This window comes from Schistocerca piceifrons, chromosome 2, assembly GCF_021461385.2.
Source record: "Schistocerca piceifrons isolate TAMUIC-IGC-003096 chromosome 2, iqSchPice1.1, whole genome shotgun sequence".
Lineage (NCBI taxonomy): Eukaryota > Metazoa > Arthropoda > Insecta > Orthoptera > Acrididae > Schistocerca > Schistocerca piceifrons.
The window spans coordinates 177047300-177073652 of record NC_060139.1 but is presented as its reverse complement, the minus strand read 5'-3'; the positions used below and the strand labels follow the sequence as shown (position 1 = coordinate 177073652).

At 39.5% G+C, this 26353-nt stretch overlaps 1 protein-coding gene across 1 annotated transcript in view; it reads right to left on the bottom strand.

The window, feature by feature from the left end:
• LOC124775116 (spermatogenesis-associated protein 20) overlaps positions 1-26353 on the bottom strand; it is a 274485-nt gene that overhangs the window by 204258 nt on the left and 43874 nt on the right. The window contains exons 5-8 of the mRNA XM_047249951.1: positions 22641-22967; positions 20415-20594; positions 12472-12684; positions 7347-7539 (exon numbers count right to left, since the gene is read on the bottom strand). Coding sequence (XP_047105907.1) covers positions 7347-7539; positions 12472-12684; positions 20415-20594; positions 22641-22967 — 913 coding nt within the window. The remainder of the gene's footprint in view (positions 1-7346; positions 7540-12471; positions 12685-20414; positions 20595-22640; positions 22968-26353) is intronic.

Here is a 26353-nt window from a genome sequence, read left to right as displayed (position 1 = left end):
CTGCGTGTATGAGGCTGTGGACACAGTCAAATGCCAGTTTTTGGAAGGAAGGAGGGAATAAGGAGTAGGAGCGATAGTTGGAACTGTCAGATTGTGAAGAATCCATGAGACCATCACACCAGATCTTACAGTCAGAGCTGGGTATGGATCTTAGCTGCAGGTTGAGGCCAGAGTCAGCATTCTGAAGGGTGTGGGCTATGTCCAGGTCTCTTTAGCAGTGTCCCGGGCAATGCAATCTAAAGATTGGGTGGTGGCGCAGGTGCAGCTAAGGCAATTTGCCACAATGTTATTGATGCCGACAACATGCCAGATGTTGGTAGTGAATGAGATCTGGTCTATGTCTTTTCTGCAAAAATCAGGGGCGAGGGTGCAGTGGTCCATGAAGATCGAAAAGACGCATCCCTCGACTGAACGTTGAAAATAGAAGATGGCTGTGAGTAGGTGAATTGGCATTAGAGAACTTGGATGAAAAGAAGGTGAGCAGTTGCCAGATGTTATCCACATACTGTTGTAGTACAGCCCCCATAGCCATCTGGTTCACGTCTGCCACTATTGGGAGGGGGGCACTACGGTGGGGGTGGGCTAAAAGGGCCTTACTGGGGAGGTCCCATTTCGTTTTCTGGAAGGAACATGGCCTGGGTCCAAGGAACCAGTTTGTTGCCTTTCTTTTTATCGCCATGGAGTGCTGTAGTAAGGGGCTCTTGGGTGGCAGGGACATCCTTAAGATGGCGATGGAAAAAGGTGACCAAGCCAATGAAACACTGGAGGTCTTTAAAGGTAGAACGGTATGCAAGGTGCCTGTACTGTCTAAAGGACAGGGGAGAAGCCAGCAGCAGAGACAAAGTGTCCAAGGAATTCGACCTCGCTTGCCCCAAAAATGCATTTTGCCATGTTGGGGCTCACTCTAGCTTTCTGAAGTAGGAAAAAATTTTGCATAGGTATTGGTGGTGTTCGGTAGGGGCCTTGGAGTAGATGAGTATATCATCCAGGTACGCGAAACACCCCAGTGTGTCTAAGAGGATGTTGTCCAAAAGTCACTGCCATTTTTATGCAGCACTGTGGAGGCCCGATGTCATGAATGCACTCTCAAAAAGGCAGAAAGGTATGGCTATGGCTCTTTTTCAGTATCAAACAGGCCAAAACGTGTGATTATGGCTGTTCTCTTAATGCTCTCTGGGCCGACTGGGATTTGTGTGCAAGCTTTAGTGCAATCCATCTTACTGAAGATAGTAGCTCCTGAGATGGTGTTCTTATTGGTGCAGAGGAGTGGGACAGGATAGTAGTCAGCAATGGTGCAGAGGCATTGAGTTTACAGTAATCACCACAAGGGATCCAGGAACCATCCTTCTTTGGGCCTAGGTGAAGAGCTGAAGCCCAGGGGCTTTTGGATGGGCAAACTATGTCGGTGGTGAGCACCTCTTAGAACTCCTTTTGTATGATTTTGTACTCATGGGGGGCAAGCATGGCATAAAACCCGGGGGCAAGGGTTGTGGTTGTGGTGATGTAACACATATTGTCATGCTGAACATTCTGGGGGGAAGGGGGGGGGGGCGGAGGGGGCACTGGGTGCTGGCTGGCTGGATGAGGAGGAAAAATTCTGCAAGGAGCTGAGCATATGGGCCTGAAACTGCCACTGTTTCTTAGCAAAACACACAGCGGGGCAGAAGCTGTAGCAAATGGTCCTACCAGAGGTGCCGTCAACTAAACGATGCTTCGCAACACCAGCCAGTAGGCTGTAATGAGTGAGGAAGTTGGCACCCAGAATGAGGTCACTAATGTCTGCAACTGTGAAAGTCCACTTGAGTTCGCATTGTAAGCCTAGATCGAGCGAGCAGGTATGCACGTTGTAAGTAGGGATGGCCAAGTTGTTGGCAGCAGTAATGAGGAGGGGAGAGCGGGATCTGGGCTTTAGTAGTAGTTTGCAAGGAAATATGGACAGGCTGGAGCCGGTGTCGACGAGGTAGTGGACAAGGGAACTAGTGTCATTCAAACCCCATATGAACAGGTGCCGTGAAGTGGTACAGCAACAGGGCTTGGCTACTTCCAGTGGCTGCCATGGTTTGGGGACCAGGAACATGGAGGTCCGCAGCTGGTCATGTTCTAGCCAAACCTTTGGCGGTACCAGCAAGTTGTGCCTAGTTCACGATGGTTGTCAAGAGGGTGGTTAGAACCGTGCTGATGGGGGTGGCTGTTTCTGCCTGGGCCGGCATCACATGCTTGGAGGCAGTCAGCACATGACAACAGGTGCTTGAGGTGCAGGTGGGTGACACTGGTGGTAAGTGCTGCCATCTCAGAGCTCAGGAAGGTCAGGTCAGGGGCCTCCATCCTGAGTGGAGGGTCATTCGCAGCAGGGGGTGCGAGTGACATTGCGCATGCGGTGGCTTGGGGGGGGGGGGGCGGGGGGGGGCAGGAGGGGTGGGTGAATAGCCAGCTGGAACCGCAGGCTGACAGCCAGCATTCTGTACTGCAGATGCAGCAGAGAAGAAGTTCAGGGTTTCAAACCATTTATTGGCCACGATCATTGCATCACCTAATGATACATGGGTGTGCAAGGAAAGGCAGCCTGTATGGGGACGGGAATGTGCAAAAGCCAGTAGTTTAGGTGCAGGCCTCTAGGGTGGATCCGTGGCTCGCCGAGTGCTTGGATGTGATCCAGCAGCAGGGGTGGGCACACGTCGTCGCACTGCTTGGATTACAACAAATTATGGGCCCATTGCAGCTCCAAAGGGGTGAAACTGGATATGATGCATTCTTTTAATTTAGTGTAGCTCCTGGATAGGAGTGGACGTGAAATAACATCCCTGGTCTTTGGCGGTGGTGGTGAGGTCAAGGTGGCCAAAAACCATCCCGAATTTTGTTCCATAGCTCATGATACAGAAACCTGTGAAAACTGTCTCGATAGAAGCAAACCACAGGCATGGGGCTCACAGTTTGAAGGGGGGCAAGTGAGCAGCCACACAACCACAGAGGGTCTGCAGAGGCAGCTTGTGCTGGGTGCAGATGAGTCAAATGTTTCTGTAGTGCTGACAGCTGCATGTGAAGTTCCGACACCTCTGAAGTGCTTATAGTTGCTGGAGCAGGAGGGGTAATGGGGGGGGGGGGGGGGGGGGGCTGCTAGTTAGAGAGCATGTAAGACATACTGCCACAGGCATACGTTTTTCGGTGACATTGTGACTTAACAGTGCAGGCAGCATGTCACAGTATGTGGGGTGGTACTGGGAGCAATATTGCAAAGGAGAAGGTAGACAGAACAAGCATAGTAAGGACCAGGCAATACAATCTCCACTGTGTGTTGTTGTGGATAGCAGTGTAAAGTATGCAGCACAGTAAACTGCGGTTTGTCTGGGCGCACATGTGTCAGCTGCAGGTACGGCACGGAGGAGTATGGTAGAGCACACAAGGGTCTGGTGGATGTGGAAGGGCTTGGGAGGACTGCGGACGGAAGCATTGGTGCGTCGAACATATGGTGTGTGCGGAGGGGTGCAGGATGGGAGTGGTGATGCATGCAGGAGGATGGGTGTGTGGATGGGTGCGGGTAGGGGTGAGAAGGCGGGTGGTGGTGTGAGTGGGATCTGGCCGACCTAACAGGAACTGATTTCATTACCACGTGGGGCTGTACTAATCTGAATAATAAAAAAGAAAAAACAGCATGTTTTGGCCGTGACACTATGCACTGTGATTTCGCAGTGGTCACCAGTAAAGGAACAATTTAGGTTCCCTTTTATGCTTCTAAGGGGCATACAAGCTTATAGCGGTGCACTTATTAAGAACAATAACAATAAATAATGGGGCATGCTGAAAGAACTTCAAGAGCTGGTTTGGAGATATTAGCCCTGAAAGCTAACAACTACAGTGAAATACAACAAGGTACTACTACTTAATCAAGGAGGGCCCACTTCACTCACAGTGGAGTCTTGGAACGGGGCAGATTGTGAATGGCCTTTGTCTGGCATCTCCTCGTGGTACGCTTGGCGGCAAAGGTGTGTCAAAACTGCCAGGGATGGAATGGTAATAAACACATCTGGTACTCCTGACACACACTGCACTTCACTGCACTATTTACACCACACTGCACACAGTATTCCAGGTGCTGATACCTGGGGGACAAACCAGGCGCCAGGCATCAGGCTTTGTAAAAGTGCTGTCAATTAAAGCATCTTAAAAGAACACTGCTCAGGAATATAGTGCAGAAAATGTGGTAGTACTCCTCTTGTTAAATGAATCATGACAAAACACTGACATTGGATGTGGGGTAAGAATCCTGCTGTTTGTGTATAAACCGGCAATGTGAGCTATGTGGCATTGTGCAGGCGAGCTGCCAAGAGCACAGTCAGGAGATGTTGCCCCATCAAAACAGAAGAAGAGAATGCTCTGTGATGGCATGGCATGCCTGGCATTCAGAGAACGTGGCCATCTAAGCTTCACCCCTGGCTGCAGTGACCAGGACGGGTGTTGGGGGGGATGCGATGGTACCTTGGCTGGCAGGCACTTGGCTGATTGCTCGTTTTCGGTGTGTGCAGCCCATCATCTGATGTTACAGGTGGAGGTGATGGAAGAATTTGCCTCAATCTATCAGCACTGATATGTTGATGACACACTGCTACCAGTAGACGGAGATGACTAAGACATAAAAATGATCCATCAGCAACTTAACAACTTGCACCCTAACATAAAATCCACAATGGAAATAGAACAAAACAAACCCATACACTTTTTAGACCTAAAAATAAGCAACAACAGCAGCAACCACAAATTTGAAATACATGGAAAATCTGATATGACTGACATAATCATAAATAAAAATTCTTGTCATCCAAATTTGAATAATTACAAGTAGTTCAAATCAATGGTTAATACAATTTTATTTTAAAGTTCCCTCCCAATAATAATGTGATGCAAGATGAAACAAAAATGCTATGAAAAACAGCACAACGAACTGACTTCACCCTTAAAATGGTGCAAAAATTATGTGAACAGCATATAAAACCAAAAACAGATGGTATATATAAAGAAATAATATTAAAAAGAAAAAAAATTGCAAATACCCATGTTCAACATCATACATAGGCCAAATATCAGACAAGATGAACAATTTGTTTACGCAACAAAAAATAATATCTTCACTTTTTTCAAATAAAGGCATCTACAAAATTTTTTATAACGACTGCAATAAATTTTATATCAGACGGATAGGCAGGCGGCAAGAATTTCAGAATCAGATTTAAAGGACACAAACGAGACTGCTAAAGTAATCAATCCACATTCTACATGCATGTTAAAGGCCAAGAACATAGAGTAGTAAATATTGAAAATGCCCTAAACATTCTACACAAAGTACCTAGAGGACATACAATGAATATTTTGGAGGAAATGGAAATGTAGACTCAGACAGAAAAGTACCCAGAAGATACCCTCAACAAACAACAGATTTTCAACATGAAAAGCCCTTGAAAATTTTACTGACATACTAAAAGAAAATGGGTGAATTATTGTGATAAACACAAAACAGTAGAACACTATTCATTTGTGGAAAAATCATAAAATACTATCTCTGTAAAATTGAACGTAATCACTGACTTTCCCAAAAACAGTAATTCCATTGCGAACATATACTATCACTGGAGCCAAAGCTGTCAAAAATAACTTAACAAGATCATGCAAACACAAAGTAAACATATACACAATGTGATCAATCATAACAAAAAGACAACCAACATTGACACTCCACGATGCCATATGGAAAACATCATGCCAGCTACGATGTAAGCAGAAGATGTCACTTGCAGACACAGACTAACGTAGACGTAGGAAACAATATTGTACATATTATACCATCTTCACAGGTAGATCGAATGATGATAACAAGCCGAAATGAGCTCATCATGTAATTTGTATCACTATGAAAAAATAAATAAATAAATAGTGCAGCAAAAAGCTTGTACTTAAAATAAAATTTATGTATTAAGCCTGATATGATCAGAGGTATCAGGCCCTCTCTTGCACCAGACCAGGATTTCACACACACAGGATCTTTTTCACATTACAGTTACCTCCAAGAAATAACAATTTTAATATGACAAATAGTAATAAAATGATTTGAATGCCTATAGTGGCGATGTAAGTAAATAAAACAGACTATGAATTAATGAAGTTAAAACTTGCAGCACCTCTACTGCTGTTGCTGTTACCACTAACAGGGATATTAATAGTAATGGTATTTGTCGTTGTCGTCGTCGTCGTCGTTGTCGTTGCAGTAGTAGTAGCAGTAGCAGTAGTAGTAGTAGTAGCAGCAGCAGCAGCAGCAGCAGCAGCAACAACAACAACAACAACAACAATAAAAACAATATAAATAATAATAATAATAATAATAATGATAGTGGTAGATATAAAAAGAATTTATTGGTGCACAAAATAAATGTTTTCTGATACAGCGAGTTCTGTATCTGAACCAGTTTATCAGACTGGGAAATGAGGAAATTGTGGTTGGAAAGAAGGGCGTACAAGCGTAACAAGTGTGCACAGGGACAATGGTAATCATTGTTGTTGCTTTGGTAGGTATGACATTAATTGTCCACTGAAGCTGGAGATGTTATTCAGTTCTCTAATATAAAGCAGGAGGTTATTAAAGAGTTGGGTTACTGCTGCTGAGAATGACTTCAAGAAAGTGGCTGAACAATGGAGTCAAACAGAAAGGAACAGGCAATGAAATAGGTGTGAAAAGCACATACACTGGGTTTCTTGTTATTTGCAATTAAAGTCAACTGATTAGAACTCTTATGCACTGCCTTACAAATACACTATTTGGAAAAGAATTGAGAAGCTATTGGCTTGAAATACCAATCACTGCAACAGAACACAGTTCAATCAATAGCGTAGCATCACACAACCTGAAATTCACAAAAATTTAAAAGATTAAAGGGATCATGGGGTCTGAGTGTGGATCTTATAGCACACAGTGAAAGTACTACGAAAAGCAAGTAGTATCAGATGATTAAAACAAAAAAGGGGTGATCATTGAAACACAGAAAAAAACATTACATACTTAATCACAAAATTAATAATGAAAAACATCTTAAATCACTGTACTCTCATTGTGCACCATCTACATTTTTCTTTTCTATGTTATCTGAAATAAAATTCATGATGATGACAAAATTATGCCAAAACATATTTAAGGAAGAACAATGTTTTGCAATAATTAGACATACAACTCCAACAATCTTTTGAGATTAGTCATATAGGAGTGTAAAACACAAATATATAAAAACAAACTAAACACTGCTACTTGTCAGAATACATTTTTATACTACCACCAAGTTCTAAGTATAATTTAACGCAATAATTACCATTCCAAGCTGTAAGCATCTTGCTGTCCAAATGGGGTCTGGGCCTTTTTTGGCGAGCTTCATACAAAATATTACAACCTTCTTTGAGAAAGACTCGTGTTTGTTCCAATGTAAGTTTAAAATGTTCAGCTGTCTCTTCCTCACTTCCTTCAACTATTAAAACATTCTGCCCCTTCAGTTCATCATGAGGATCCTACATTTGAAATTGGTGAAAACAAGGAACAGTTAATAAAAACTCTTGTAAAGTTCCCAAAAAATTTATATGATGAGAACATACAACTAAAAGTATAACAGGTACCAATAGTTTGGCTACTTTTCATAACTAAGAAGTTAAATGTGACACGATTACACATTATTGTGGCAGGTCAAGTAACTTTTATTGAATGCTGCACTAAACACCAAAGAGACATAGATATATGACACAATTTTCCAACATAATCATCAAGTCTCTGTAAACAGTGACTGGAATGTTTTAACAATCATTAAATTCCTGGATGATAAAAATTCATTCCTTGGTCATCTGAGAACCTCTGTACGAGTACCCTCATCGCAGGAAAATCTCCTTCCCTTCTGGTGTTCTTTCGGCTTGCTGAAAAGATATAAAAAACATGGTGCGAGATCTGGACTTCCAAATCAGTATTGCCCACATCTGTGTCGCCTTGGTCAAATTGACAGATCCATTTCACTATGGCTGGATATGACACTGCACTTGGTCCATACACAGCCAACATATCACAGAGACACTGTGAGCAATTTACACACCTAAGAATCATATTGTCCTCTGTACAAATTTGGAGTACACTTCCAGTTTCTGTGTCATTTCAGTCGCACTTTGTGATGCACCTGTTACCCACACCAAAGCAGATCTGTGTCTGTACTCTCTTCTAACATTGCACCATTCTTGCTGTGTAAAGGTCTTAGCATTGTATGACATGTAACTTACTTTCTAACATTCTTTTATACACTCCTTCAAAAGAAAGAAAGAAAAAAAATGAAAAAAAAAAGAAATGCACCACAAAAGAATTATCTGAATGGGGCAGAAATCAGTAGATCTTATGCAAGCATACAAACAAACAAGTGATTGCAACTTCAGAAAAACTGAATGATTTATTCAGGAGAAAGAGCTTCACAAATTGAGAAAGCCAATAATGAGTTGTCCACCTTTACAGTAGAGGAAATCTTTTAAAATTTATCTGATTATACCCTTTGAGAAATGCAGTATGGGCCACCTTCTTTCATAAAGCTGCCACATGTGATGACATAAGTCATGTACCCTGTCTACCTGGCTATGAGTCATGGTGTGGCTATTAGAGGGCTTTTATTCAAGGTAAGACCAACAAACATAAGCAGTCTTTGCCATTTACTATAATGGAAGTTGTAAAACCTATATATGGAAGACTTAGTGACAGAAAATTATTAGATAATTGGTATTCAAAATCCTAATGAGAGTCTTAACAATTATACATGGGGACAGGTACCAAAAACAGTTCTGGTAGAACTAAATACTTCCAAAATAGTTGTGCTGGATGCTCTGCTAGGTTTTAATAATGGAACAGTGGCAATGTTTAAGGTTATATAATTGATGAGAGTGTCTGGTGGACTAAATACAGTAGTGCTCAAAAATATTTTGACAAATATATTAATTGGATTAATTAAAAACAAATATGAATCATGAAATTCAGTAATTTATTTTATTGATGGATATTCAATGTTCTACAGAATAGTGATCAACTAGCCCTTGTTTGCAACATAATAGAGTGTAACCTTTTTTAACGAGGACAATGGTGGAGCAAAAGTATTTTGATATTGTTGAAAAAAAAAAAAAACACATTTCTTAACACACAATTGTCGCCAACCATAGTAAGAAAATCAATATTTGGTGGGATATCCCTTGGCTTTTATGACAGCCTCACACCATGCTGGCACTGAGTCGCCAACTTTTGGAATTTGGAACCGATCAATCAAAATTTTATCCCACTCAGTTTTAAGAGCTTCAAAAAAAGTGCCTTTGTTCAAATATTTTTTATTCTTATTGTGTGACCCAACTCCTCCCACAGATGTTCTTTAGGATTCAAATCCAGACTTTGACTTGGCCACTCCAAAACCTTGACTTTTTGCATTTAAAAAAAATCGCTAATGTACTTGGACTTGTGCTTGGTAACGTTGTCTTGTTGAAAATACCATCCAGCTGGCCTGTGGTGTTTAGCATATGGCAGTGTTTGAGTCTTCAATACTTTTTCATAAATGATCTGATCCATATTACCTTCAATTTGAACTAACCGTCCAACTACAGAGTGTGAAAAACATCCCCAAACCATCACACTGCCATCTCCATATTTGACTGTGGGAATTTGGAACCAAAAGTCAGTCTTTTATTTAAAGGGTGTTGAACATGTTGAACATACTTGATACAATCAGATTACATTAAATTAAATTTACTCTCATCACTCCACACAATTTTAGACCAGTCTGAACTGGACTATGATCTGTTTTATTTTGTAAATCCAAGTAGGGCCTTCCTGGGTTTTTGATTGGTCTTAGTCCATGTACTCCAAAGAGTTTCAAGTGTCATTTGACAAAGGAAACATGAATGTCATCATTACATTTTCCTTTCAATTCTCTTTGTATCATTGAAGCCAACTCATGAACATCACTTGTTGAAAAGTTTGTTATGATATGATCGACTTTAGGAGACATGTTTTTTGGACGTTCATTGTGAGGCTTATTTTCAACAGTCTTTCATTTATTTGCAATTTTTTCCATGTACAAATGAGCTGATGAGACACTAAAAATACGACCAACTGCAGTTTCAGTCCTTGCTTTAGTGTATTTATCACTGCATTTCAAACGTCACTCGAATATTCCTTACGTTTCAGCATACTGAAATAATCACTGTAAGTAAATATCCGTAGAAATCAGAACTAAGAAGCAAGTGACATCCATGAATTCACGGAGCAAACTGTGTGTCAAAATACTTTTGAGCTGGTTGAGAGTCACATTCATCTGGCAGCATAAAGTGTACACATACAAGCCCCAACCTGAGACCTTCAAATAATCGCAGTTATACTGCGCTCCACTATACCCAATACACTGTCTGATAGTGCTTTATTTTAACAGGAATAATAACAAATGTTATGTTGTCAAAAGACTTTTGAGCACTACTGTATGTAAAGAGCTCTAATTGCAATTGACTGCAGAAGACTCTTCGAAGCAGAGAAATCAGTGCTGAAAGTCGCCAAAGTAGCAAGAATAAGAAGAATAATTCTAGAAAAAGAAGGAGGAAGAACAACACCAGAAAGAAGATGAATATGGACCTGGGATGCATTAGTGTTACACAGGTTAGATAGAGAAACAAGTTTTAACTTTAATTTCCTGAAAGTTCACTTTTCTGATGTTCTGGTACACGTTGGTTAAAAACTACTAAAGACAGAGAGCTGAAATTTTGTATACTGTCCTGAAGTAGGCTGTTCTCATGGCTAAAATTTGAAAATTGAAGATTTTCTACAGAAAACAATGTGTGTTAACTACTGAAATTTTTTATAATCATTATTAAAAGAATTTTTGAACCATAATTTATGTCAGCAACATCTTTTTAAAAGTCAGCTTTAAAGATACTAGCGTAAAGATCTCCCAGAAACAAAACAAAGCTTCTACTTTCTTTTTATTTCAAGATGTGGGTACCTACAAGGCTCTATCAAAAATTTTTAGGACTGGTGCTGCCATCTGTTGAAAACCTTACCTTTGGACTAATGGTCACCATCACCCTCGAAGTAGTTCCCATCCGCATGTACACACCAGGCCCAGTGCTTCTGCCACTGGTCAAACGTTTACTGGAAGTCCTATTCTTTGAGGGTGTTTACCACCACTGGCAATGCTTCTTGAATCCTCTATAGAGTGTCGAACCGACGGCCTTTCAAATTGAGTTTCAGTTTTGGGAATAGTGCAAAGTTGCAAGTTGCCAAATCTGGTGAGCACGGTGGGTGGGGTACAACCGCCATGTTGTTTTTTGCCAAAAAGGTCCTGGTGAGCAAGGACGTGTGACAGGGTGCACTGCTGTGATGCAGCAGCCAGTTCCCTTGACGCCAAAGTTCGGGCTGTCGTCGCCGCACGTTTTCACGGAGCCATCGCAAAATGTCACAGTAGCACATGGAATTCACAGTTTGGTTGGGTGGGACAAATCCTTTGTGCACAATTCCCTTGGTATCAAAGAAAATGATGAACATGCTCTTCACTTTGCTCTTCACCGTCTCGCTTTTTTGGGTCTCGGAGAGCCCGGGCTCTTCCAATGGGATGATTGTTGCTTTGTCTCTGGGTCATAACCGTAAATCCAGCTCTCATTGCTGGTGATAACCCATGACAAGAAGGTTGGATCATCAGATGCAGTCTGACGAAGGTCCGTGCACACTTGAACATGCTGTTTTGTTCGCGGATCCATCGAAAAATCACCACACACCAAACACAGAGTATTGCGGAAATCATTGTGAACATGCTGACTCAACACTGTACACAAATAATTAACATGCTTTATTTTATGCCCAACGCAAAATACAGTGCACAAAAAAGTGTGACACCAAAAGCTGTGGTTCATACATCAAAATGTTCCCAAAAGGTCTGTTGAAAGATGGTAAGCATTACATGGACTCCAATTCCTATTCTTTGAGCTACACTATTTAGAAACTTGAGACATTTTTTCAAGATTTGCCCTTGTGTTAACAAAACAGTCCCTTTAAATAAGAAAAAAATAACCAAAACAATTGATGTAACAGTTCAAATTACTGAGACTTACATAGCTGCTGACTTCAAATTATAAAATGTTTGCAGATGCTCTGTCATAGCAATAGATTTGATTTATCAAATATACAAAAAAATACAGAATTAATTCAATTTATAAAGCATATGCCAAGGAACCAGACAACTAGTTTCATTTATTGACAAGTCTGATTTATCAAGGTTTGAATTAGCAAGAGTTGACTGTATACGGGTAATTATATAAGTACATATCACAATCTGCATTACCAAGAAAGAATACGTGTGTGTGTGTGTGTGTGTGTGTGTGTGTGTGTGTGTGTGTGTGTGTGTGGAGGGGGGGGGGGTCAAACCATATACAAATTTCCCGAAATATTACCTGATATGGGTTTACATTTCCTCCTGGTTTCACACAATAATGGTAGCAAACAACATCGGCTAAAGTGGCAGAAGTTGACATTTCTGGTAGCGATTTTGCCAAAAGTCGTTTAATCTCATCAAAAGTCCATACACAGAATGCTCCTTCTTTTTTCTTCTTAGAATCATGCGTTGGATAAGAATCTGCATCCTCAGCACTGTAGAATCCTCCAGACTGAAGAAAGATTTTGAAAAAATTTTAGTACAATATTAAACAAGAGTCAGATTTTCGAAAATATTCACATTGGTTTTCAAGTCATTGTAATTTCCACAAGACATCACAACAATAATACATCTACATCAACATTAATGCTCTACAAGCCACCTGCAGGTGTATAGTAGAAGATACTTTGGATATCATTTTCATTTTCCCACTTTCTGTTCTGTACACAAATGGTGAGTAGAAAGAACGACTTTTGGAAAAAATAACACTCTGTCTATAGATAAAAATGATAGCCATATTATATACTTGTTTTTCTTCATAATGTCTACACAATAGGCAGTATACGGCAAAAAAAGCATCCATGACATGTGTTGTCATGTGTCAGCATGACAATGCACGTCACAGGTGCTTTGTTTGTTATGTTCCATGTACAATGCATAGATTTTTGAAGATGTCCATTAAAGAGTCAAAACCAGTAATTACTGTACTCCTGCTCAGTGATCCTATCCAAAACAAAAAGAAATGTGAAAGAACCACTCTAAGTAAGTCTCGACATGAGCTTTAATGTGACTGATTCCTCACGCTCATTTTACAAAATATATGAACAGTACAATATAGAAGCTTCTGAACTATGGCTTTAAAGAAGAGTGCTGAATGTAGGTAGATAGATAAAATAACAAATGAAGAGGTGCTGAATCAAAATGGAGTGAGAAGGTCTTATGGTACCACTTGACTAAAGGAATTTATTTAATAAAATTGCAGCCAAATAGCCATATACAATTACTTTGCTTAACATTTTACATTTACATTTTACATTTTGCATTTTCATTTATCGATTTCACTCTTTTACTGCACAGTTCTATGTGATATCGTTCACAGGCTTCATTACACAGTTCACATACACATGTTGTGGTTGGGTCATGATAAGTTTTGTTTTTGCAAATTAGATGATCAAAGCCGTGAATAGAAAGTCTAGTTACGACACGTCGCAGCTCGAAGTTTGGTGCTGTCCATGAGCGGTTCTTCATTGCTTCGGTGCCATATTACTCTGGCCACATTTTTTTCTCGTTTGTCCTCCATGATCTTCAGCTGCTTTCTGAAAGCCCTGGTGTGCGGCATCATCATATATCGAAGTTTGATGTCTTCAATTAGGAATGTCTCTCTCACTAGCAGGTACACTAGTCTAGATCCTGTTGTCTAGTGCTCTTTTTTGATACGTCGATTTTATCTTTTCTAATGTTTCTAGATTTTTTTCTGTCAGGTGGTCCCATATAACCTCCACCTCATAGGCCAGGAGTGACAAGATTTTTGCGTTGATTTATTTCATGGCTGTTTCTAGACTGAGTAGGCAGATGTTTTTGATGTCTTGTATTGCTATTATTGCTTGGGCTGCACGTTCTGTTGTATATTTTGTGAAGCATTTGGATGTTGGTTGCAATGTCACCCCTAGGTATTTAAAGTCTGATGAGATTTTTATTTTTTGTCCTCTGATGCTGATTTCCGCAGTCTTGGGCGTTTTGCCTCCTTTTCTGAAAATTACCATTTCTGCCTTTGTTATGTTTATGTGTAGTTTGTGTTCACTGCACCATTTGTCTATTTTCTCAATGATTTTCTGCAGCTTCTGTATATCTGTTGAACCTACGGCTATGTTGTCAGTGTATGCATATACATGTAAATCATCTTCATTTTCTCCAATTCAGAGTACTTCTTCAGTGGCAAGAATGTACAGCAAAGGGCTCATTGGGTCACCCTGTAAGACTCCGTTCGATTGCAGAATGAGGTTCAGAAAAGAGAGGTTGTCTGATATTGTGATTAAGTTGTATTCGAGGATTGACTTGATTATTCTTGCCCATATGCTATCTTCTCCCATTGTGTTTTCCAGTTTTTGGACTATGCGATCTCTTTCCAGTAGATCAAAGGCTTTGGTAAAGTCTATGAACACTGTGTAGAACATTTGTTTCTTTTGTAGCATTTCGTTGATGTTGTTTAGAAGAAGCCTGACTGCTGTAAGTGTTGATCTTCCAGATCTGAAACCCATTTGTCTTTCTGGGGGATGACTGTCCACAGAGGCTTTGATTTTTTGTGTAATTATCTTTGAAAACATCTTGAACTGAGTATTTTCCAGGGCTATGCCTCTGTACTTGTTTGGGTCTGTTGGGCCTCCTCTACCTTTGTAGAGACCTTTTATTGTCGAGTGTCTCCATTATGTCTGAATTCTTCCAAGTTCCAGGCATTTGTTAAATAGTTTGATTCATAGGTGTTGGAGGGCCTCTTTTGCATCTTTTATATGTTCATTATATATATTATCGGGTCCTGCTGCTTTCTTGTTCTTCAGTGCTTGTATTACTTCTTTTACATCTTCTTCATTTAGAGGTTCCCATATATTGTCCATTTTCCTTAGTTTGATGTTGTTTCTCTTTCTTGGGGGGTGTTTTGATTCCTCGTTTGTTCAGTATCTTACTGAAGTGGTCTTCCCATTCCTTCATGTCTATATTTGGTGTATGAGCCAGTTTTCTTGGTCTTGCTGCTATGTATTGGTTTTTCTCTGCTTCATCCGCTTCTCTTTTTGCCTCTCTTTCTATGTATTCTTTTTTCTTCTCTTCTATTAGTTTTTTGTAGATTCTCCTCTCTTCTGCATACAGTTTGTATGTTTCCTCGTCGCGCTGGTTTCTTAATCTGTGGAGCGTTCTTAGAACAGTGTTCCTTTTGCTGTAGCATTCAGCATTGAACCATCTTTTTGCTGTCCTTATTTTTGGATTTGTTTGTATCACTGAATTTTTTAGGAGGTCTTCTATTTGGCCTGTTGCTTTTTCAAGGTCTCCTTCCTCTATTAAAGTTTCTATTTGTGTTATTTGTTCTTGCTGGTTTGTTAATTTTTCTACATCAATTTTTCTTTGTGTGATGTGGTGGGTCTTTCTTGCTGGCAGTGACATGACATTATTTATTTTTATCTTCACTGGAATGTGCTTTTATATAGGAGTCATGGAGTCATGCCATATTGGTTGAATACTTCCTTCTATTTCTCCTCTTGTTAATGTGATATCAATGGTGCTTTTCCCATTGTGGCATATGTATGTAGGTATCTGTCTAGCGTTCAGTAGGGTGAAACCATCTTCTTCTAGGGTTTCAATGACTAGTTTCGTTTTATAGTTCTCCGTGTCTATTCTGCAGTTAAGATTGCCTGCAATAATGGTGGGTTTGCTGTCGCATTGTTTGATGAGTGTGACTATTTTGTCAATTATTTCTACAGCATTTGTGTGCAGTTTAAAATAGGCTCAATTATTTTTATGTTTGCTGCTTCTACCAGCATACTATTTTCTTGTTTTATGATTTTTTTGGTGGGCGTCATCCAGGGTTTCAGTAGGATAGATATTCCACCCATGGGTCGTCTTCTTTCTCCCTTCTTTGCCATTAGGTGATGATTGCAGAAATCCTTATGTTGCCAGTTGTCTATCAGGAAGATTTCTGTTAGAACTGCAAGATCCAAGTTTTGCAGAATGTTCTTCTGGAATAGACAACATACGCACATACATTCATGCAAATGCAACTTACACACATGACCACTGTGGTCGCGTGTGTGTGTGTGGTGTGTGTGTGTGTGTGTGTGTGTGTGTGTGTGTGTGTGTTTCTACTTGGGAAGAAAGCTTTCTGGCCAAAAGATTGTGTGTTTAGTAGTCTTCTTGTTGCGCTTGTCTGTAATTCAACATCACCGCTATACGGCGCATAGCAATCTACCCTTTTCACAATATTATAAAATATATCAATAATATGACAGTTGTGCAGTTACATCATAAATATGGCAAACCAAAATTATTTTCAAGTTCATAAATAACACTGATGACCCCATAAGGTATGTAAACAGTGTCCATACAGCCAAGCTAGAGTTAATAATGGAAATTTATACTGTAGTGCAAAAAAATCTTAACACACTGCTGGTGGAGATCAGGCATGAAACTGAAACTCTTCAAACATCCAAAACATATTAAATGAAACCTCATTAGCTACTCCTTTTACAACTTATCACAATATTTGGAGCCTGTAATGTAAATTCCATGTAACTCTAATATTTCTATTAGATAAATCTTGACTTTGTCAGTATGCGGCAGCTGATTATAGTAAGCATACAAATGCTTTGTTTGAAGTAATAGATAAAAACAGTAGATGAATAGTATAGGAGAAGTATCAGGGTCTTTTTTCATTCAAAGCAGCTGTGTTTCTCCTAATAATATCATTTGTTGTTGGTATACTTTAGACAAGTAGCCAGCAGTGACGGCTTCTGCTTGTTAATTACCTTGACTTGTTCCACATACATTCATTCATGATCGAATTTATGAAACATAATCTGTGAATGAATAAATGAACGGGTGAACAAATTCTGTCACCTTGACAAAAAGTCATATAACCATCACTCACACGCAAGTGGTGGGTGGGAATTACTAACTCACATCTCTACATTAAAAATTGCAAATAAAATAAAAATTAAAAACACTTATGAATGTTCAGTATGAAGCCCTAGTTACACATTAATTTGCAATGTGAATGAAAAATGACACATTCCACATCATTATGTTTTATCATGCAAAATGATGCTTGGAACTTGAGATTAATCAACGAACAAGAATTTTGGTGAACCTTAATACTGTTTGGAATATTGTTTTAATGTTAGCATTGCTGTTCTACTTTCAAATGGTTTACTGATAATTCTTATAGGTTCAATTGCACATCTGTTGATTCATGTATCAGTTAAAGTTATTATGGTGTTATTTAACTGTATCTTTACATGTATCTGCACTGAAAATTTCAAATCAAACTTTAACACGTTTATTAAGTTATAAATGAAGTTTGCATCACAAATTATACACTTTGCAACTTTTCTTTCTTAATTTTCTTTCCCCTGTGAATGAGGCACAATTTCAACTCTCTACTTGAGCAGCTGTGGCAAGCTCCTGGGCAGAAACATTGAGTTCCAGCAACATAGATAATTTTGTCCCAATGTCCACAGTTTGCTTGCTTCCACGTAGCAAAAACATGTGGTCAAACTGTTAGTGTTAGTGCATCTCAATGGGTTGAACATATAACACCAGTTTTGGGTGAATTAATTCTCCCACATAAATACAGATAGGACCCAGTGAACATCAGTACAAAATCCATCTTTCTTTCTCGCTTAACATTCACTACATTTGTAGAGAATCTTATAGCTATCACACGATCATCCTCTCACTCTCTCTCTATCAAACCCATAACAATATGTTTAGGGAATGTTGATGGATACTGTTAGATTCAGTTACCATTCAGCAAAGACACTGTGCTTTTGGTCTGTTGTTTGGAATTCAATAGTACTGACTCTTGCTGCATTAAGTGTAACAATGAATTTGCATTAAGTGTAACAATGAATTTCCCCCCTCACAGCCAAGAGATTACCAGAAGCCCCTCCCAATACTTAATGGAAATTGTCTGACAGATTCTCAAAGATTATCTCTTCTTTTAAGTACCACAAAAATATTTTGGTCTATTTTTGCCTTGTTAGATCACCTAAGTTTCATTTTATTCTGGATTTTATTTTTCTGGCTGGGTGACTTTGCCACATCTTTCATTGAACTGCACGTTAGTACATCTAATAACTCACCTTAATTGCAGGAAAAATCTGAGTTACAATTCAAGAAGAGCATTTCATTTCATTAAGCAACCTGGGTGATAAGAGTCTGACTACACAGAATCTCAGTTAAATTTAATGCAACCCGGTGCTTCTAAGATCACGCTCTCTCTCTCTCTCTCTCTCTCTCTCTCTCTCTCTCTCTCTCTCTCTCTCTCTCGTGGGGGGGGGGGGGGGGGGCGGCCGCGTGTGTGTGTGTGTGTGTGTGTGTGTGTGTGTGTGTGTGTGTGTGTGTGTGTGTGAGCGTGTGTGTTGGTTGCCACAACGCTCGTCTCAAGAATGAGATTCTCTTCCAAAAAACTGTGTTACTTACATGAACATGCAGCAAAGATACACTGACGTGAAAAAAGTCATGGGTTAGCTCCTAATAGTACACTGGGGCACCTTTGCCTGGTGCAGTGCAGAAACTGAACGTGGCTTGGACTCAACGAGTCAGAAGTCCCCTGCAGAAACATAACCACCCATAACTGCGAAAGTGTTGCCACTGCAGGATGTTGTGCATGACCTGATCACTCAATTATGTTCCATAAATATTTGATGGGATTCATGTTGGGTGATGTGGGCGGTCAAATCATTCACTCGAACTGTCCAAAATGTTCTTCAAACCAATCATGAACAACTGTGGTCCACAATGACACAAAATTATTGTTTCAGAGCAAGAAGTCCATGAATGACTGCAAATGGTCTCCAAGTAGTCGAACATAACCATTTCCAGTCAATGTTCAGTCCAGTTGAACCAGAGGATCCAGTTCATTCCACATAAGCACAGCCCACACCATTATGGGGCCACCACCAGCTTGCACAGTGCCTTGTAGACAACAGGGGTCCTTGGATTTGTGTACTCTGCACCACACACAAACCTTACCATCAGTTCTTACCAACTGAAATTGAGACTCATCTGATCAGGCCACATTTTTGCAACCAATATGGTAATGAGCCCAGGAAGGTGCTGCAGGTGATGTCATGCTGTTAACAAAGGCACTCGCGTCGGTTGTCTGCTGCTATTGCCGATTCATGGCAAATTTTGCTGCACTGTCCTAACAGGTAAGTTCATTGTACATATCACATTGACTTCTGTGGTTATTCCATGCAGTGCTGCTTGTCTGTTAGCACTGACAACTCTATCCAAATGCCGCTGCTTTCGGTTGTTACCTGCAGGCCGTCAGCCACTGCATTGGCCATGGTGAGACGTAATACGGAAATTTGGTATTGTCAGCACACTCTTGACACTGTGCAGCTTGGAATATTGAGTTTCCTAATGATTTCTGAAACTGAATGTCCCATGCATCTAGCTCCGACTACCATTCCCCATTCAAAGTCTGTTCATTCCCAACGTGTCTCCATAACCAAGTTGGAAAAATTTTCACATGAATCACCTGAGTACAAATGACATCTCCACCAATGCCTGCCCTTTCATACCTTGTGTACACGATACTACTGCCATCTGTGTATGTACAGGACTATTGCCACCTTAGTTCATGTGCTCATGCACAATACATAACATTCCAATGGGTCAACCATTCACAGGGTTCACAATACTATTTGAATGATAGCATGGACAACTCTTACATAACAACCACAGGTTTGCACACCAATAGCCAATCAATTCAGATGAAGTTCCCCATTACTTGGCATATGAAAAACTGTGGAGCATGTGTAGCTGAAAGAGCAGAAGACGATGACAGAGATAATGGTGGGCTAGATAAAAATTTAGTGCCCAGATTAGAGGTTGAGGGGGTGGGGGTTAAATAGATACAGTAATGACACAAGACATTAGAGTAAGTTGAAGCCAGGTGAATAGCAGGGACCAATGACAAAGTTAAAGGCGAGTTCTGAGAAAATGGTGTTATAAGGAAGAATCCAAAAAACTATACTGTCAGGCTGTCAACACTACTATAATCTAGTAGCAAAAGATTTTCTATTTAATTCTAATTTTGACTTGGTTACACTACATCTTGTATTTCTCATGGACAATTTTTATTTACTTTCTATGTACTTAGCTATATATATTTATGACCATGGGTTACAATTCCTAATCACTAGTGTTCTTCAGATAATATTCTATGAAATAATGGAATATATGACTTACCTGATCACCTAAATCTCTGTCCACATAAGTAAGAATGTCTCTAACAATGTCAGCATAAAATTCTTCTTTAGAAGCTGTATAGGCTGCTGAATAGGCAATAGCTAACTGTGCCTGGTCATAAAGCATCTTTTCAAAATGTGGAACATGCCACCTTTCATCTGTTGAATATCTTGCAAAACCCTAAAATGAAATTTTAAATTTAATATGACCACATATAATATTCAAATTGCCAGCATTAAAATTTTAAATTGTCAAAACAGATCAGTTAAAAAACTGCTAGTAATTATTATCTTACATCATTCAATGTGGCCTGGAATATCCTGCATATTCAGTGAAGAAGAAAATTAAAATGTGAAAAAGAAAAATAGATCTTAACCATATCCCAAACATATTTAAATGTTCTTAAGCTTCTGCAGTAGATAAGCTTAATTTTCACATATGGCCTGTTATTTTCCCACTGAGCCTGTTGGTGTCCTGCTGATGCCACCTGCTGCTGCTGGTTCCTTTGCAGCCAACTCTGCAACTACTTTGGTATCAGGTCAGGCACTTGCAGAGTTGACTTTTCCTCCACAGTGCCTGATGCGGCTAGTGGGTCCGATTGAGCCTGAAGCCACCAACACCACCACTGCCACTGCCGCCACGTTCCCCACTGCAGCTGACCCTGCCACTAGAGGCTCCTTTGGAGTCATTTCTGTCACTGCAGTGGTGTCCTGTTGGGCACCTGGGCAGATGCTTTCTCCTCTCAACTCTGGCACCACCGAGTCAGTGGTTTCCAACGCCCCGTACTGCCTGCTGTCAGCCTCTCTGCCACCAGCCCTTTCCAACTTCTCTGCATCCTCCTTTCCTGCATGACTTCCTCCTGCCACATCACAGATGGTCCTGCCACTGCTCCCTTTCTCTGTCCTTTTCCTCCAGCACGTGTTGGGGCACTCATCAAAGTCCTGTAACAGAACTTTGGGTTACATCTAGTCTCATCACTGTTTCTGCCTTCCAGTGGTCAGCTTGCTTCTCTCATGACAACAATGTCCAGGTCCCCGTTCATGGCAGTTCTTCCTGTCAGTTACATCAGAGCTACATCAGACACATCGGTATCATTGCATACCATTGATGGAGCATCAGCTCACATCAGCTGCCAACATTTGCTTGTTACCCGGGGTACATTATTTGTAATGGCTCTCTCTGTCATAACACATAAAAGGCAAGCACAAATTCAGCTATTTTTTGTCAATATATTCAAATATTTTCTCACAACTGTTACAAGGACAGCATTTGCTGCAGTGTGAATGTTGAATGATGCACTACTGCCTGCAAATGTCAATGTTTTCATTTATTTTTCACAATATCATTTCATGTCAGTCATAGGCCATTTTCAAACACTTCTATGAATTACTGACTCCAGTATCACAAAAAACTGTGATGACAAATATTTCCATATTGGTCTCTTCCATATACTGACCTTAGGGCATGCTCTTAGCCTTGAAATTCTAAGAGTTAATACTTCTACGTCTATACTCTGCAAACCACTGTGAAGTACTTGGCATATGGTATGTACCAGTTATTAGAGGGCTGCTTCCCATTTCATTTACATATGGAGCAGAGGAAGATTGACTGTTTAAACCATTTGCCCTTGCTATCCATTTGGGAGCAATGCATGAGTGTTGTTGTATATTCTTAGATTCATCATTTAAAGCTTGATCTTGAAACTTTGTAAGCAAGCTTTCTCGGGATGGTTTGTGTCTTTCTTCATGTGCCTGCCAGTTCAGTTTCTTCAGCATATTTGTGGTACTCTCCCATACATCAAAAAAACCTGCAACCATTTATGTTGCCCTTCTCTGTATATGTTCAATTTCTCTTGTTAGTCCTGTTTGGTATGGATCTTACATATTTGAGCAAAAATTGTAGGATGGTCCACAAAGTTTTCTAAACAATCTCTTTTGTAGACTGATTGCATTTCCCTCATAGTCTGCCTTTTTGACCTATGAGTGAGCCTATGTGATTATTCTATTTCATATTCCTAGAAATTGCATGAGTTGACTGCTTCCAATTATGTCACACTCATTATATATATTTTATAAATATATAATGTTGTATAACTAAATCTGTGCAAGCAGCAGCGTTTGTATGGCAGCAAACATAATATAATTACACATGATGTCAGTCAGGAATATAGTTAACAAAATACACACTGTAAGTACAAACTCCCCAAATGTTTGATCATTAGCATACCTGTGAAACATGATCATGAATTCCTCCTTTTGCCATCTTTTTCAGAGTGAATAAACACATGTCAAGAGCATTTTTTCCAATTTCTGAAGAAGGATTTCTTGCATGAATGTGAAAAAGAAAATTAAAATTCACTGGCTGTGGAAATTTTGGAGATTCACTGAAGCCACCATTTTTACTATCAAAACTCTTCGCAAGCTGCTGGAAACACTTTTCTATGCATTCTGGTTTAGGTACAGCAGATGATGCAGCATCTAATGCAGAAGCTCTCTTTAAGATCTCCACTACCTTCCGTCCTGAGTCTGAAAACTTCTGCCTATTTTCTTCCCACTGAAATACATGGTAAAAAAACAACTTTTAGTTTAGATGTTACAAATTAACAAAAGTACAAGCATTTGTTTTACACTGCTGGTGATATATTTGCATAAAAATAAATATTGATGCTTCATTATAAGAAGATAGAAGTTTGGCCCACATCAAGAAAAAATTATTTAAGGTTTTAACAATACCCCACTGCACATGAATTACTTCGATGCTTTACATGGATTTCTTTATTTATGGTATACATATACGTGTATGGAATTTTTTTGGAGTCCAAAATTCTCCTCTTTAGGAATCAACACTAACTGTAAATTAATGAAACTGAGCATATTCTGTTTATACATAAGATCCCGTGGGCGACAGATAGCAGCACCCAGGTTAATGACATGTTCCTTGACTCCCGAAAAATGTTTCATAGAGTTCTGCAGTTACCCTGTGAACAAACTATAGCTTACACAAGACCCAATTTGTGACTGTATTTTGGACTTGCTAACACACTCAATATACAGTTTAGCCTTAACAAGGAAAAGTAGTCAAATGTGAAAGTAGTTTTCAGCATATCCTATGAAAGTTGTATATGGCTGTTACTGTTCATGATCTACATATAAATTGTCTGGTGGATTGTATTGGAAACTTGATGAGGCTGACTGTGAATATATTAGGGGAGTCACTAAGATGCAAAATTATAACAAATGCAAGCAGACTTGCAAAGAATCAATGCCTACAGCAGCATCCAGTAACCAACCCTTGACACAAACAAATGTAACTTATTGTGCACAAATAGGCAAAAAGATCAATTACGCTTCACTAATGTGATTGGTGACTAATCCCCGGAAATGGCCACAAGTCCTAAATGTCAGGAGTATGTATCTGGAGTGCTTTAAAGAAGAACTAGTTACCAGAAGGGCAAATGCTAGATTGTGATTCATCTGAAGAATGCAATGAAAATGAAATGCACCCATGAAAGAAGTGGCGTACAAAAGATTCCATTCAACCAGTTCTTGAGAACCAATTTTCAGTTCCGAATCTGCCATATGTATAGCTGCAACTACCATTTTGCATTCAAAGTTTGATAATTCCCGTTGCCATAACCATGTCAGAAACCTTTCCACATGAATCATCTGAGTACAAATGACAGTTCCACCAATGCACTGCTCTTTTATACCTTGTGTACGCTGTATTACCACCATCTGCATATGTGCATATCACCATCCCATGACTTTTGTCACCTTAGTGTATAACCCAACAGGTTATGGACCCAGCTGATTGAACTGAATAATTCTGACCAGTGAATGACAAAAAAACTTAATATTGTTTGTGAGTAGTTTATAATTTACAGTAACTATATTGTAGCTGTGTAAATGGCTGCTGCCCACATTCCACAGATTGAGAAACCCATGTGTCGAGGGAATTATGCAACTTGGAAGTTTGCAGTAGAAGCTTATCTATAGTTGGACAACCTTTGGGATGTCACTGATGGAAACTTTAAGTCCATAGTTTTAGATTCCCAGAATAAAGATTGTACTGCAAAATCCCAATTAATACTTACAGACAGTCCTGTAAATTACATTCATATAGAAAATTATGGCATGGTGAAGGAAATATGGGACAATCTAAGGAGGGCATCTGAAGGCAGAGGTTCGGCTCGGAAAGTGGGTTTGCTAAGAGAACTTACTTACACACATTTAGACAAATACAAAAATGTTGATGAATATGTAAACAAAATCATCTCCACTTTGAAATGTCCAAGAAATATTGGCTTTGAAACTGCTGAAGAACAGACTGGTACTTTTTACTAGTGAGACTACTTGATAAGTACAGTACTCCCCCCTTGATAATGGGCTTAGACAGTTCAGGGATACCAATTAAAGGCAACAGCATAAAACTCAAGATTCTAGAAGATGTTGAATTGTACAAGAATACCCTACCCAGGACAAGGAAGTCGCTTTGTATTCAAAATACAAAAAGAAAGAACCTGTTCTATGTTCCAAATAAAAAGACATTTTTTATCGTACAGCACAGAACAAAAAAAAACAAGTGCACAAGAAAAAAGTCAGGTCTCAAAAGATCCAGAAAGGAAGGCAAGCAAGCACTAACTGCATGTTATTGTTATGGTAAAACTGAAATTAAGAGTACAGATTGGTTCCTGAATTCTGGAGCATCTATGCATATTACCCAAGAGCAATCAGTTTTATATGGATTTTCTCCTAAAATAAATGTTGGTTTTTCAACAGTTGACAGTTCTCAGTTACAATGTGAGCTGGTAAGAAAGATAAGTTTTAATTTGAAGGTTAAAGGAGAATCACTAGATATTACACCAAATAATGTACATCATGTGAAGAATGTTGCTACAAATTTGCTTTCAGTAAGTGAAATAGTGAGTAAGGGCAACAAGGTCATTTTTTATTTAAAAAATTGATTAGAGTGGCAGTGTGATAGCCACAGCGAGTAAAGAAAATGGATATTAATAAACTAGATGTTTTTCAAGTTGGAAGTAGTTGTCCAGCATATTCTGCAAAAACTTTTTTATTGCACTGAAAGCTTGGACACATTAATAGGAAAAGTATGGTCTTGATAAAAGATATGGCACTGGGGGTAAAGGAATGTAATAATGTAACTAACCTCGTGAAATTTGAATGCAAAGAAAGCAAGCCAGATAACTATTTAAAACAGGTCCAAAAAGATCTACTGGCTTTTACAGCTGATACAAACAGATCTTCGGGGGCCTATGGGAAAAGAATCTATAGGAGACTGTTGCTATTTCCTTGGCTTAATTGATGATTTTTCAAGATATACCCACATTTATCTTCATAGAACCAGGGACAAAGTGAGTTAATTTTGACAGTTTTCATGCCACAGTTGAAAGACAGACTGGTAAGAAGGATAGACGTTCTCAGCTCAGACAATGGTACCAAATATATCAATAAACAACTAGGCAACAATTGAGTGAATTTGGTATCAGGCAGTAAACTAAACTGATAGGGGAAAAAAATCACAGCACCAATAAATAATTAATACAGAGTAATGAAATTTTGGGAATGCATTTGTCTAGGTAACATATTTACATGATTAACAATGAAAGTTCACAGGTTTGTGGTGGCAGTCGACTCAGCCAAGTCAACCATCAGCTCTGTGAGGACAAACTTCTTTGATTTGTTTGGCTGTGTGTGTTCTGTTCAGACATTTTTTGTATGTTGTCATTAATTTTTATTGCAAGCATTGTGGAGAGATGCCATTAATATTGTGTACATAAATGAAAAGTGTGTCTCTAGTATTTTCTACTGTGACATAGTAGTGGAACACCCACCGTTTTAGCCGGCCGGGGTGGCCAAGCGGTTCTGGATGCTACAGTCTGGAACCGCGCGACCTCTACGGTCGCAGGTTCGAATCCTGCC